Here is a 13,799-nt window from a genome sequence, read left to right on the forward strand (position 1 = left end):
CTGATGAGCTATATAGGCTTGTGTTTGGTTGAGTTGGTAAAAAGAAGCAGTTGAGTTGGGTTATGGCAATTGGCAATTGGCAAGGCAGTGGAGTGGAGTCACACTGTGTGCGTGGGCGTGCGTCGTGCGGAGCCGTATCCGATTCTTATTCCCGCCTGCCTGGTAAACCGGTCAGGAGAAAAGCAGGCCCGCCCTTTTGCTTGGATACGTGGTACTCTCATTAGCCCAACCCCAACGGAAATGAGCACTGTGCTAGACAGGTAGGGTGCACATTTTCGTGCTGGGAGAAAATGAAGTTGCACGTTTTTTGTACGTCCTAGTACTCCATCCATACCTACATGCCTTTCTTTTGTCACTGGCAATTACACCTAGTGTATCCATAATGTAGCGTATACAGATTTTCTGAAAAGTCAAACATTACAAACTCTAGAGTTTCCACGTGTGACGTGGGAGGAGAGGTTGTCCTCTTGATGTATCTAAGAAGTAAGAATATGTATTTAATATTCTACTAGATGTATAAGTTTTTCTCTACAAACTTGATCAAAGTTTATGAAGTTTGATTTTTTTTTTAAAAAAAATGCACTGAACAATGGCTACTGCCTGCCTACTGGTAAGGAGCACAGGGGGGAAGAAGAAACAAGGGGAGGTAAAGAAAAGAAGAAGAAAAATGGTCGTCCTGCTCCCTCCCTCCCTCCCTCTCTCTTAACGGTATGATTAGGATTAGGGTGGTGCCCGACAGCGAGTCATGGAGTTAAACAAGAGGAGAGGTCTCGCTCGCGCGCCTTTATAACTCTCTCCCCCTCGCCATCCATTACTCACCATCACCACCACCCTCTTCATCCTCCTCCAACCGGAACCTCACCAACTCCACCTCCTCCTGCTGCTGCTGCCGCTGTCTCTCTCGCGCGCGCGCCACAGCTGAAGCCAGAATGCAGTCCAGGCACCGGGTGTTCGCCGAGGACCTGCTCCTGGCGCAGCTGCAGGGGGAGGACCACTTCGACAGCGTGCCGGACTCGCTGGTGCTCCTCATCTTCAACAAGCTCGCCGACGCGCGCTCGCTCGGCCGCTGCTCCGCCGTCTCGCGCCGCTTCAACGCGCTCGTCCCGCTCGTCGACGACGCCTGCCTCCGCATCGACCGCGTCATCGCCGCCGCCGACGCCGACGACGCGCTCGCCCTCCCGCGCCAGCGCGGCGTCCTCTCCGGCCTCCTCAAGACCGTGCTCCTCGCCGTGCTCAAGCCCTTCGGCGGACACTGCGACGCCGGGGCCAGGCCCGCCGGCCACGCGGCCGCCAAGCACGCGCCGCACCACTCGCCCGCGCAGGTGCTCAAGAACTTCAGCAGCATCCGCAACCTCCGCATGGAGCTCCCAGTCTCCGACGTCGGCACCGACGACGGCGTCCTCCTCAGGTGGAAGGCCGTCTTCGGCACCACGCTCCAGAGCTGCGTCATCCTGGGCGGGACAAGGCTGGAGCACGCCTCGCACCCGCCCTCCGCCTCCGCCTCCGCCTCCGGGGCCCCGGACGAGCACGACGCCTCTCAGGGGGACGACGACAATGGGAGCATACCCGAGTCCTTCTACACCAACGGCGGGCTGAAGCTGCGCGTGGTGTGGACCATCAGCTCGCTCATCGCCGCGGCCACCAGGCACTACCTCCTCCGCGAGATCGTCAAGGAGCACCCCACCCTGGAGCGCGTGGAGCTGACGGACGCGCACGGCCAGGGCACGCTGTGCATGGAGCGCCCGCAGCTCAAGGAGTTCACCGACAAGCCGCTCGCCGCCGCCGCCGCCGCCAACCGCACGCAGGTGCCGGCCTGCAACATGAAGCTCCGGTACGCGCCCATGCTGGAGCTGTCGGACGGGACGAGGATCCAGGGCGCGACGCTGGTGGTGATCAAGCCCGTGGGCGAGGCCGGCGGCATCGGCGGTGGGCGCAAGGAGCTGGACGAGTTCGTGGCCGGCGCCTTCGACGGGCCCTTCAGGGAGGCCGTGGCGATGCTCAGCAAGCGCCGCACCTACCTGCTAGAGATGAACGGATTCTAATCCTTGCGCGATGGCGATGGCCACCGGATAGATTGCTCTGCTCTGTTGGCTTCAGCTCTGCTCAGTGGCAGGCAGGCAGGCAGGCAGGCACACCGAGGTGTTACTTGTTGTTTGTAACAGCAGCGATCATGTCTCATACTACGTAGTATCTCATTTCTTCGCTACTGCCTTAGCATCATTTCGTTGCGGTGATGTGATGTGATCGATTAATGGATGAATGAAATGAAGTGATACGACATTACCACATAGTACTTACTATATCATTGTTCTCAATATAAAATTGTCTGCAATTTATACTACAGTAGTGAATAAGAAGTTGAGCTTTCCTCATCAACATGAAAAGGAGGAGACTGCATATCTAAACCGAGGTAGTGTGAGTTTGTGACCAGGAAACTAAACCACTGGTGCTTCAGGATAAGCTCCCACGTTGGTGCGGCCCTGAATTTGCATTTGCTCCTATCCTAATCCAATTGTCAAGAATGGTAATCCTATTGCTTCTCTCTTGCACTCTCTAACCCTTGTTCCTAGCCGGACTGAGATGAGAGTTACTTAGTGTTGGGGATAAGCTTTCCGCGATGCACACAATATCCATCCATACAGCAATTCGGATCGGCTTACTTACTTGATCTGCACTGCACATTCTTGTGCCAGACTAGGCAGATCTATTCCGGAGTGCATATGCTACTACTACTTTTTCTTTGTGTTGTACTAGCAGTAATGTAATCCACGCACGCATTATTGACCGGGAATTGGACGAGATGGACATTGTCAAAATGCTTGCTGTGTGGGAGGCAGATGAGATGCCTTGATCTTTATTATTATGTGATAATCATCCTTGACTTGCGGGAGGAGGAAGGCACCAAAACTGTGTAAGGATGGAGATAATGGCATGCTTTGCTGGGTTTGCATTGTGAGCTGCTGTGGATGACATGTGTGTGTCGCGATTACAGAGGGGGTTAGGCTAGACATAGCATGTTTTCCAGCTGTTTGATTCCTTGGGCTATCCATGAGTTCCTGTTGGTTACCAACCACCGGTGCTAGTGATTGTTGGTTGGATGAGCATGCGTTTTGGTAGTACTATATATATTTTTTGGCGTTAGGTTAGTGACTGCGTAAAACAAAACCCATTTTCTTGTGTTGATGTAATGTAATGGAGCAGCTGTGCTGTGATCCTGGATTTGATTGATTAATCTGGTCTGTCTGTTGTGGAGGAGCTGGTGGAGGAGTGCGCTGCGAAGTTAGAGGAAGAAGAAGAAAAGGTAAGCGAGGGAGAGTACGCTCTGTTGCTGCTACTCCAATAAGGATTAGTTTTTGCACAAGTGTACTAAAATGAAATGAAATGGATGAAAAGGAAACATTCTAGGGCTTTTGGACGGTGGTTGGGTTAAAGGCCAATCGCTTTGCTCATGTCCTTCTCCGTCCGTCTGTCTGTCTGTCTGTCTGTGTAATGGGTTATGGCCACTGATGTGTGTGATCCTTGATGGACTCCATCTAATCTAATGGGTAATGACAAAAACTGGAGCAATGAGCCGGCACAGGCACAGCAAACAGTGCCAGAATCATGATGGGCATGAATGCTACTTAACACTTAACAGCACACCCATCATCATCAGCTAAAATCACCAACATTAAGACCATGCATCGTCTCAACTGTCTTGAGCAACAAGCACTCAGCAAGCCATCTATCTCAAATTCTCAAGGATGGATGGATAGACACCCGGATCGTTCTCGCCATGCATGCATGTGAGCATTATCCAGACGGACAGACATGTTGAGGCCTGAAACCACATCCAGCCAGGTCAACCTTCATCTCATTTCCCGTGGCTAATTAAACCAACGGCCGCATATGCATTTGCATTTGCATTGGTGGTGTGGTGTGCAGGACGAGGGAATATTAGTCCCGCTCGCCACATGGGCTAATAAACTACTACTAGTACTAGTACATTGCGGTTAGTCTCTAATCCGTATCTTCAAAAACTATTAGCCTCCAGCGTGGCGTCGCTGGCCTTCTCTTGTCTTGCCGCTGGTTGGTTGGCACTACGTGCTTGTGTGCGTCTGCCGTTGAAATGTTGTCGTGCCAGCTAGCTTTGAGTTTGAGTGTGCCCTCAACAAAATTCGTTCGTTCCGTCGGATTGGGTTTGAGTGTGCTTTGTTTTGTTGAAAGGGTCGGGGCCTGTCTTAGGGAGTAATCAATATTTCGTCCTGTTTTCTTTTCTTTCAACGCAAGAATCGGATTACTTTGCTCCTGACTTCACATGGACTGATGGACAAATGCGAAAAAGAGGGAAGAGAAGCGCTCGTGCTAAGCTATGAATATGAACGACGACTTGAGCAACATGCGGATTGCTTGGCAACACAAAAAAGGAACAAATTGACAACAACAGCAACAGCAACATATGATGAATCTTGAAAGTTGACAAGATATGGTGGAATGCAAATCTTGAATGGACTACTTTGCCGAATCCTTTGCGTTTCTTTCCTTTTATTTTCTTTTCTTTTCTTTTCGAGGAGTGGTAGTAAACCGTGTTCTTCTCAAGAGAAGAAGAAGAAGAAGAAGAAGAAGAAGAAGAAGAAAAAAAGAGAGAATGTATTCGGCTATCCAAAAAGGCTACTTCATCGGCTTTATTATACTAATGATGAAAAGAATAACATATGGTGTCTATATTTTTCATCCACCAACATAGCTCTCCCTTTCTAACTAGCGGCAGGAAACTAGATAGATATATGCTACACATATTGCATACAAGTTTAAAGAAACAGAAGGATAAATCATACTACTACTACTGGTTGCGTCTGAACCTGTCGTGATCACAGCTTGTCTATTCGCTGAAGGAACTCTAGTAGCAGTGGCAGAGAATATATGTCCACTAAGGAACGGGGACAGGAACATGGGCCACAATGGCAATTCCCGGGCCTGCTCGACCATATTGAGTTTTTATATGTAAGCTTGTAAAGCAACAGCATCATCACCTAATAAATCAATCCATCTCTCGTACCACCACCGGTGGTATTTAAACAACAGCTGTTGTCCTGAAGCGAAGCGGTGGAAAGGAGCTGTTTCCCTGTAGATTAATGAATGAATGGATGAGTGAGCTAACCCTAACTCCAGCCGTCTCGTCTGGAGCAAACAATCACAGTCGGAGAGGGACACACACACACACACACACTTGAGGATCTTCAGACGGGAATAATTAAATTATTATTTATATTTCACGCCCGCCCATATCGTCGACGTATCACATCGCAATGGTGGTTTTAAAACTGTGCGCGTTTAATGTGCTCCGATGCTCTTAAATTGGAATAGATAGTTGTTGTTTTTTTCGAAGAAGGCGTGGAGCGGAAGAGATGGTGACAGGGGGCCAATTTCGTACGCAGCACTGCTACATTTGGTGCCACGCTCGCGTCCTGAGGGCGCATCGTTTATACGATGGTCGATGATACTACGTACATACGCTTTTCCCATTGAAACTTTTTTGCTCCACTGAGTGCTTGTTCCTAGCATTGAAATTGAAATTGAAATTGAAACTCCACCATTGATTGATTGATCCGACCGGGACACTCCACCCACGCTACACTGGGCTGCGTCGTCGGAGTCGGAGGGAGGGAGAGAGAGCACAGCAGTTGCTCCGACAGAGCGATCACTCTCGCATCATTTGATGGATGGATGGATCCAACTTTGGTGATATATTCCTCCTGTCCGGGCCTTTGGCGGCCAGGAACATGAGCACATTCCCCCACTCCGATCGCTCTCACGCAATTAAGCCCGATGCCCGCCTGCTTGTTCCCCTCCGCCTCCGTGTCCCTCCCTTGTTCCATTCGTCTCCTCCCGCTTTCTGCTCTCTTTCTTTCTTTTGATGATCCTCTTCATCTGACAAGGAAAAAGGCAAGGATGATGATGTGATGGGGGGCTTTCCCTGCCGGCGATGACCGTGCGTGGGATTGGGATTGGGATTGGGGATTGGGAGGGGATCGGCCACGTGAAAAGGCCCCGCATGAGCCCATGATACGTCCTTCTCCGCGGTGATGGCACCGCCGCGCCGGGGGAAGGCGACGAATCCACAAGCCCACTGCGCGCGCACCACACGACACTCGCGCCTATTTTCGCACGTTTCACGCAAGCCGCCACCAAATATACCGGCAAATGTACTGTATTTGGTCAAGTTTTCATAAGGCGGCGGCCTGACACAAGTAATAGTATTGCCAATCTATCATCTATATCGTACCATGACATACGGCGGAACAGATCAAAATGGAGTTTTCAGCAACGTTGAGTTGAGGGTTTTGAGTATGTAAAATGTTGTTACACAAGACTTTGATGACCTATAACACAAACACTGCGATCCGACTGCTTACACAAGAAAGAAACAAGAAACCTCTATGTTCTGGGATCAAATAATTAGCAAAAGTCGACCAACTAGGAACTGTATTATAATAATATAATATTGACCAAAATTCCTCCTGAGCTCTCTGCTCGCCTTTCCAGGGCTACCGTCCTACTGGCTGCCTGCCTGCCTAGATGCTGCTCAACTTGGATTTACCCCAGCTTTCCGATCTCCATCTTCTTCTTGATCGCACGATGACCATGGTACACAAAAGAATCTATGATGCCTGCCACGGTGAATATGCCTGCCACCAGAGTGAAGATCAACCATGGGTTAGAAATTTCTATCACCTCTGCCATGCGGATATATTTTGGAAGGAAAGCACCAACGTATGGTTACAAGTGTATCACACACCTCCAACAATAGCACATATGTTTGTCAGGAAGTGAAGAAGCGATGTGTTCTCTTCAGTAAAATCAACCTGTCAAAGTGCCACCTCATGATAAGAAACAAACGAACCTAATGGATTAAATGCAGTGTATGCTTCTTTTCGAGCATACAGCACTATATATAGTCATGATATAGGTCTCTTTTTTCGGGGGCGGACAAGCTTTGTTTCTATACAAAGTTGCAGACTATCAGTAGATGAACTCTCAAGTGCAGCTCAAGCTTCAACAGTAACAACATAAAATAAAAGAGATCCTTTCTAACCTGAATCGGTGAAAATTCATAGAAGAAATATACACCGGGCGGGGGCCTCGGGAGGCCAATTGCTTCTCTAAAGTGCTCCGTCACAGAAAACTGCACATGGAAGTTAAGTATTGGCCAGAAACTTTGGCTTGGTAATAAAAAGTAAACATTAAAAAAAACCATGATGTTTACCTGATTTGAGTGAATCTTTCGCCCCCTAATATCTGTATAGATAGTAGGAACAACCTGTATAAAAAAGAGATGATTAGCAAACTGACGCAGAAGGTCGGCATCTCTTCATAAACATAGCAGTGTAATAGTGAACAGAACAATCGACTAGTTGTACTGAACTGGGTTTTCCCCTTTTATTTTCTAATTTGTAAGACTCTGTTCCGTTAACCCGGCTTCCCGTTTGGGAGGCATGTGCAGACCAATTGAGGAATATGATAGCTTGATCAGTGTCTAACATCTTACCTTCACAAAATACTGGTACATCCCTGTTAATCCAGTTGTCTGCTCCTGTTTCCACTCTACACTGAAATACTCGAGAGAATCAGGGACATGGAAAATTGTGAACCAAAGAGAGACAAAAAAAAGTTGTTCGGCTTCATGAATTGAGAAACTGATCAGTAAGCACAGAATCGTACCCATCAAGAGGATTGATAACACCAGGAAACTCTTTCCCAAAGGACAGTTTGTTTATCTTGTGGCTTATCTGTTTCAGGGAAAGGGGGTAGTCGGCCATTAAAGGTCCATGTTTATGTTCAATACAATAATTGGACTGTAAATAGAAGGAAATAATTCTACTTGCATTGTAATTTTCTGGCTGGAAGTTCAACATATCTTGAAGGAAGTTGAATGCATGGTCCAAGCTTTTTCCTGGGGCAAAGTGAAAATTTCCAGCAACTTTATTGACATCTACAAACCCATGAATGTTGCAACCTTCGCCTTGTTCGTCTTTTAACCTTTGAACGAAGCCCTCTCTCTTGCACTGAAGAGCATGTAAAGAAAGGAAAATAACAATAAGCAAAATACCAAAAGGCAGTCCACACTGATCAGTGGCAGACAGCAGCGACAGTAAACTAACTTCATAAAAGAACGGAACAGAATGCAATAATAAGCTAAAGGGATTTATATATTCATGTGACTTTCAAAAAATTAATCAATGTGTTCTAAATAGAAGCTAATGAGAAGTGTGATATTTACCTAACAATAACACAAAAACAGTTGTATTATAAAATTCTTCTTTTGATGAACGCACACTTCATAGCCAATGGGAATGCTTACTAGCATATCACTAGATGAAGACCAAGTTGCTACTAGCATATGACAACATCAGGATGAATCTGTTAAGTATGAAGATACATGACTTAACGTATGTCGCAGGTACAAATTAGTCAGCTTGTGCTCTACCACATGTGGTTTACTGAGTTTATAATTAACTGTTGTAAGCTATTGCTTTAATAACTTCCTTTTTAGTAGATAAACAGACAGAGGACCCAAGGAATACATCACATGTCACTATGGGGAACTACAGAGATAGTATTTGCTAAGAACAATGTACAGGAACAAGATTATGCTATCAAATAGAAGTGGAGGAACATGAATGTCCAATACCTGATCAATTGATTCTACGTTAGTGAGTGCCCAACCTTTCTTCCGATAGGAATCACGAACTTCTTCACAGGAGTTACAACACTGGTCATCTGACTGGTATAATTGTAAGTGCAATATTAATGATATTTTCAATCTAAATGAAATTATTGCAGTAATAAGCTTAAGTATATGGTCAGGGTCATAAGAATGACATAAACACATGATATCATTGCACTAGAGATACCTACCTCTTCGGAACCATAACAAGACCCACAGTAAACCTCATTGTGGTCAAGCCTTCCACCATGATTCTGCAATGGTCTTTCAATCTAGAAGAGGATCCAGAAGTTAGCTCAAAGTCAAGGAAGAATGATACCCCATTACATGCATATGTTGTGCACATATATTTAATCTTTAATAGGAAAAACATATCAGTCACTTCAAGGCACCACCCACCAGGCCACCATGCTCTGAATATGCACGAATTGTAATTGGTTTCTCAATTGTGTTTTTTTTTTGAGAATCACAGTACAGACGCACGCTCACAAATATGTACATACACTCACCCCTATGAACGCACACATGCACACCCTACCCCTATGAAAACCTCTGAAAGACTGAGCCGGCGGGTCTTGAGATTGACAAAGCGTCAAACCTCCTAACCATCCAACCACAGGTTGGTTCTGTGTTGTGGTTTCCAATATATAACATGAAGAGTTACTCCCTGTGTTTCAAATATACGGCCTATTCTTGTGGTTTGCTATTAACAAATACTATAACATGCATGCAAATTTAAGATTTTGTTTTCTTTTATTTAATCATATTCCCTCCTCCTTTAACATCAATGAGTAAACAACCATAATAACACCATGAATAGCATGGCCCTTCAAATATTATTTCAGTTGCGTGGCCTACTTGTTGGTCCCCGTACTTGAAAAAAATATGCATTATAAGCACAAACAAAGGGAGTAATACAGTAATACTTTATATTTCAACCCTAGGTGGTTCTCAAAAGGCATAACATGAACAGTCACTATCAACTGCAAGGCAGCTAGCGAGCTTACAATACAACCATTCAAAATCCATGGAGGCAAAACTCATCAGCGATAGTATCGGCTATCTTGAGAGTAAAGAAAAAGATTCACAAATTCAAGATCTGGTTATACTATGATTGATCAATTGCAATGGATCTTGAATTAGCCATGCTAAAACACACAAGCAGTTCAAGTTATCATAAATTGTTAGATAAAAATACAATAGTTTCAATAACACACTACTTCAGTTTGGGAAAACGTACCTTAGGGGAACCAACTCCATCTTTTCTCGATTCAATTACATTACCAAGATGATCAATTCTTTTCTTCATTATGTCATGTCTCTGCAAAGTAGTCATTCAGCATCTCAAACAAGATAACAAATATATGCAGTAGAGCTCGGCAAACATTTTACATGATGATAAAAATAGAAAAGAGGGAAACTGTTGAAAAGTGTATCACATACTATATCATAATGTTGCTCTCCACTGACATCCATAGTATCAATAGCAACAAGAGAACAGGGAAGAGCGGGGAATGTAACATCAAACTGCAAAAACAAACATGTTTATTAGCAATGTGAAAAGAATGGAAAGTGTCTCACCAGGAATGGCATATATGGTCTGGGCTTTGACGGCTTGGCAAATATTTTCAGCTAGCTGGCTATCACTAGTTATTTAAGGTTCTTATGACAGATCGCCCATACAACATCTAAGAATATCAAGCTCATTATTTCCCAACCTGTGGAGGTCTGGACTAGAAAATGAAGGCTGTCTAAGTCTAACAAGCAAATCAGTTCCAGACATTGTCAGAACGGAAGGTAAATAGAGTTTTAGAATATACAAAAAATGAAGCCAAACTGATAAAAATGCGCAATTGAGTATAATAAGATCTTAGTTACATGCTTTCAAAACGTCTAACAAGCATGGAAGGACCAACATTAAACACCAAAGAAATAGACGAAACTCGCTAGAAGTACCAGACAAATGGAAAGTTTGGAATGACAGAATGAGCATCTGCACTAACATTGATATGTAACCTTTCCCCTCTTGAGGTATCAACTGTGAGCTTACTCTCTGTAGCAGCATATAGATACAACCCTGCATATAAGTTAACACAGCAATAAGTTAATGCATAATGTGACCAAAGGGAAGCACCGCATTTCAGGAAAATATAGTTGCAACATGTAACAAGACCACCCCCCTTTACAGTTTTAGCATGCCAAATTAATTTATGAGCATAGTAAGATGGTAAGACACTGCATCGCTGCACCTTATATTGATCCTAAAAATCCTGAAACCTGTAGTGAGAACAAAATTATAGGTGCCCCCAATCTAATTCAACTCCAATTGGTTACATCAAAGTATATCAAATAAGTAATGGAACTCCATTTCTAGTACTCCCTCCGTCCCACGATGGTAGCTTATATGTTAACTAAACAAAGAAAAGAACTTCACCATGGTAGCAGCATAGCCAATCTAATGGATGCAAGATTAACCACATCAGCACATCGACACACAAATGTGCACGCACACACCATCCCGGGACTCTGATGTCATCAACTCATAAATAGCATCAAAATAGAACAAACAGCACCACTGGTAGAACTAGTCTAGTCCAAATGCATCTACCATGATAGTAATAGAATTGCGATTTTTTCATCCACTATTTTAATTTCTCAATTCAAACCAACAACATGGCCAACAAGCATACGTCTCAACCGCATCAAACATGCTCGATTTTCGCACCGAAACGCATGTAATTATCGGAAGGCAAGCAAAGCCATCGGGGACGGGACGGCGTGATCGAACTATGTCGGTGACAGAGTAAACGAAATTAAAAGGGATCTGGGACGGCGATGCGGGAGAAGGGGGGATGGTACGTACGGATCTCTGAGAAGAAGAGGAGGAGGATAGCGAGGGAGGAGACGATGGTGATGAGTCCGCCGGAGAGGGTGCGGCTGTAGAAGTCCTCGTTCACCTTGGGGTAGGCGTCGAGGCTCCTCAGCTTGCTCCACAGCTCCATCTCTCCCGCTCACACAGCCAGAGAGATCGCCGGAGCCTTGGGACGAGAGGAGATCTGCGTTGTCGCCGTCGCCGCCGCGACAAAACGGAGAGGGTGTTTCTGCAATTTGTCCGGGAGCAAAGGGGGGTAATTTCGTTTTGCGAGGCTTTTGTCTGGATTCGTATAGAAATGCTCCCCGCTGGGGCCTCGGGCGTAATTGCCCCGCGACCGTTTGCTTTTTTTTTCCTTTTCTTTTACTTTACTAGTAAGTATGCACGCGCAACGTACGTATAATTATTGGTTGCATTTCAAGTAGATGCCAACATGTGGTAGATAAAAGATTGCTTTGCGTCTCGTGGCGTATAGGAAAGCTTGACAACGCATGAAACGATGAATGTTCATGTCTGATACACACAGTCACAAATATACATAAAACTGGAGAGTATAAATCAACTCATACAACTCGGTATTTCATGCCTCCGTTTACTCTTTATATGCATCAAGATGCTCTTGACATGTAAATGTTTAGTTCATTCTGCACGAAGTGTCAAAGCATTAAAAATTCAAAGCTAAACTTGGCAAGCAACATACACAATTCTACAATGTTTCCTCTCTTTCATCTGTGTTCATCCTCCTCCAAGCCAGCAAGCTTTCATGCCAAAATGCGAAAAAAACAATGCGCTGAATAAATACAAGGGTAGACATAGGAAAACAATAGTACAAAATAATATCCCGAAACACAATGGGGACATATGGAGAAGCACCAGTTGTAGAAAATAAGAAAAAATGCAAGTCATGACCATTTTTGATAGTTTTTCTTTACACCCACTTATGTGTAATACTATCAAACAATAAAAATAATTTGATGGTCATTAGTTCCTAACCATTAACCGAATGAACAGCGAAAGGACCTCAAAGTATTTATACGTAGAAGAATAGTAAAAAATATATTTATTTATAGATGGTTCATGTGAGAAAAAAAATCACATCTTGCAATTTAGACCATCCAACCCCTTTATAAAGTGAAAGGAGTTCCAAATGTAACAACTTAAAATAAACCAACTCCAGTAGTACAAGTGTTACAAATTAAGAAAAAACAAATAATGTGTTGATGACACATGTAAACGACATCTGCTAAGAAACACCGAAGATATAAAGATAGCACACTCTGGTTAGTAATGCATAGAAACCTTATTTTGAAAAATACAAGTCAGTACAGGCACGTCGTGTAAGTTCGCAAGAAACCATAAATGCTGGCTGGGCAGTTGTCTTACAAGCAACATAAATTACCGGCACTCCAACGGCATCCCCTGAGAAGGGGCGACCGGTGCGGCACCCTCGGCGGTTCACGAATTACCGGCACTCCGGCAGCATCCCCTGAGAAGGAGTTGTTGGTCCTTGGCTCCTTGTCACCGCCGAGTGGAGTCCGGTTGTGGTGGTTTTTCTTGGGAGAGATAGGATCGTGATCCAGGAGGTCGAGGTGATGGACGTGTCAATGTGTGCGAATATACCCGATTAGTTTCCTAATAAAATGCGATCGTGATCAGTTTCCTAATAAAACGCGATCATGATTAGTTTCCTAATAAAACGTGATCATGATTAGTTTCATAAGAAGATGTGATCGTGATTAGTTTTCTAAGAAAACGCGATCATGATTATAGTTTCCTAATTGATCGGGCGTGGAGTTTCATATGGTGAAGCACGGTCAGTCAATGTAAATTGTTAAGTGCACACAAAGAATGGATTAGGTTAAGGCTAGCCGTTAGATTGAGTTTACTGGGCTTAATCATGCGGTCATAATGAATCCGTGTATGTTTTACGGGGTGCACGTAAGAAAGTTCTTGTTTGATTGTTTAATAGTAGTGGAGATACTCCCTCCGTCCGAATTACTTGTCTTAGATTTGTTTAGATACGGAGGTATCTAGCACTAAAATGAGTCTAGATACATCCGTATCTAGAAAAATTCAAGACAGGTAATTCGGAACGGAGGAAGTATATCTCTGCTTCTAATGTTTTAGTTGGTTGAATAGTACCACGGTTTATTTTCTTCTGGTTATATTTCGTCTGATTTATTTTCATTCAGTTTATCTTCATCTTACATCCCACCATCA

The 13,799-nt window shown here is 44.5% G+C and overlaps 2 protein-coding genes across 2 annotated transcripts; one reads left to right on the top strand and one right to left on the bottom strand.

Moving 5' to 3' along the window:
• The first annotated feature begins 783 nt into the window (after positions 1 to 783).
• LOC125551852 (F-box protein At5g46170-like) lies at positions 784 to 2,288 on the top strand. The gene has a single exon (XM_048715221.1). It carries the CDS (start codon positions 930 to 932, stop codon positions 2,040 to 2,042), a length of 1,113 nt encoding a protein of 370 aa, XP_048571178.1. The 5' UTR covers positions 784 to 929; the 3' UTR covers positions 2,043 to 2,288.
• A 3,991-nt stretch (positions 2,289 to 6,279) lies between these two features.
• On the bottom strand, positions 6,280 to 11,855 carry LOC125551853 (endoplasmic reticulum-Golgi intermediate compartment protein 3-like). The gene is made up of 13 exons (XM_048715222.1): positions 11,571 to 11,855; positions 10,711 to 10,784; positions 10,151 to 10,234; positions 9,948 to 10,028; positions 8,899 to 8,979; positions 8,672 to 8,764; positions 7,866 to 8,045; positions 7,702 to 7,769; positions 7,529 to 7,589; positions 7,247 to 7,300; positions 7,076 to 7,165; positions 6,779 to 6,845; positions 6,280 to 6,668 (listed from the first exon to the last, which is right to left on the bottom strand). The coding sequence occupies exons 1-13, from the start codon at positions 11,707 to 11,709 to the stop codon at positions 6,577 to 6,579; spliced, it is 1,164 nt and encodes a 387-aa protein (XP_048571179.1). The 5' UTR covers positions 11,710 to 11,855; the 3' UTR covers positions 6,280 to 6,576.
• Positions 11,856 to 13,799: the final 1,944 nt, after the last annotated feature.

This window comes from Triticum urartu, chromosome 4, assembly GCF_003073215.2.
Source record: "Triticum urartu cultivar G1812 chromosome 4, Tu2.1, whole genome shotgun sequence".
NCBI classification, from domain to species: Eukaryota; Viridiplantae; Streptophyta; class Magnoliopsida; order Poales; family Poaceae; genus Triticum; species Triticum urartu.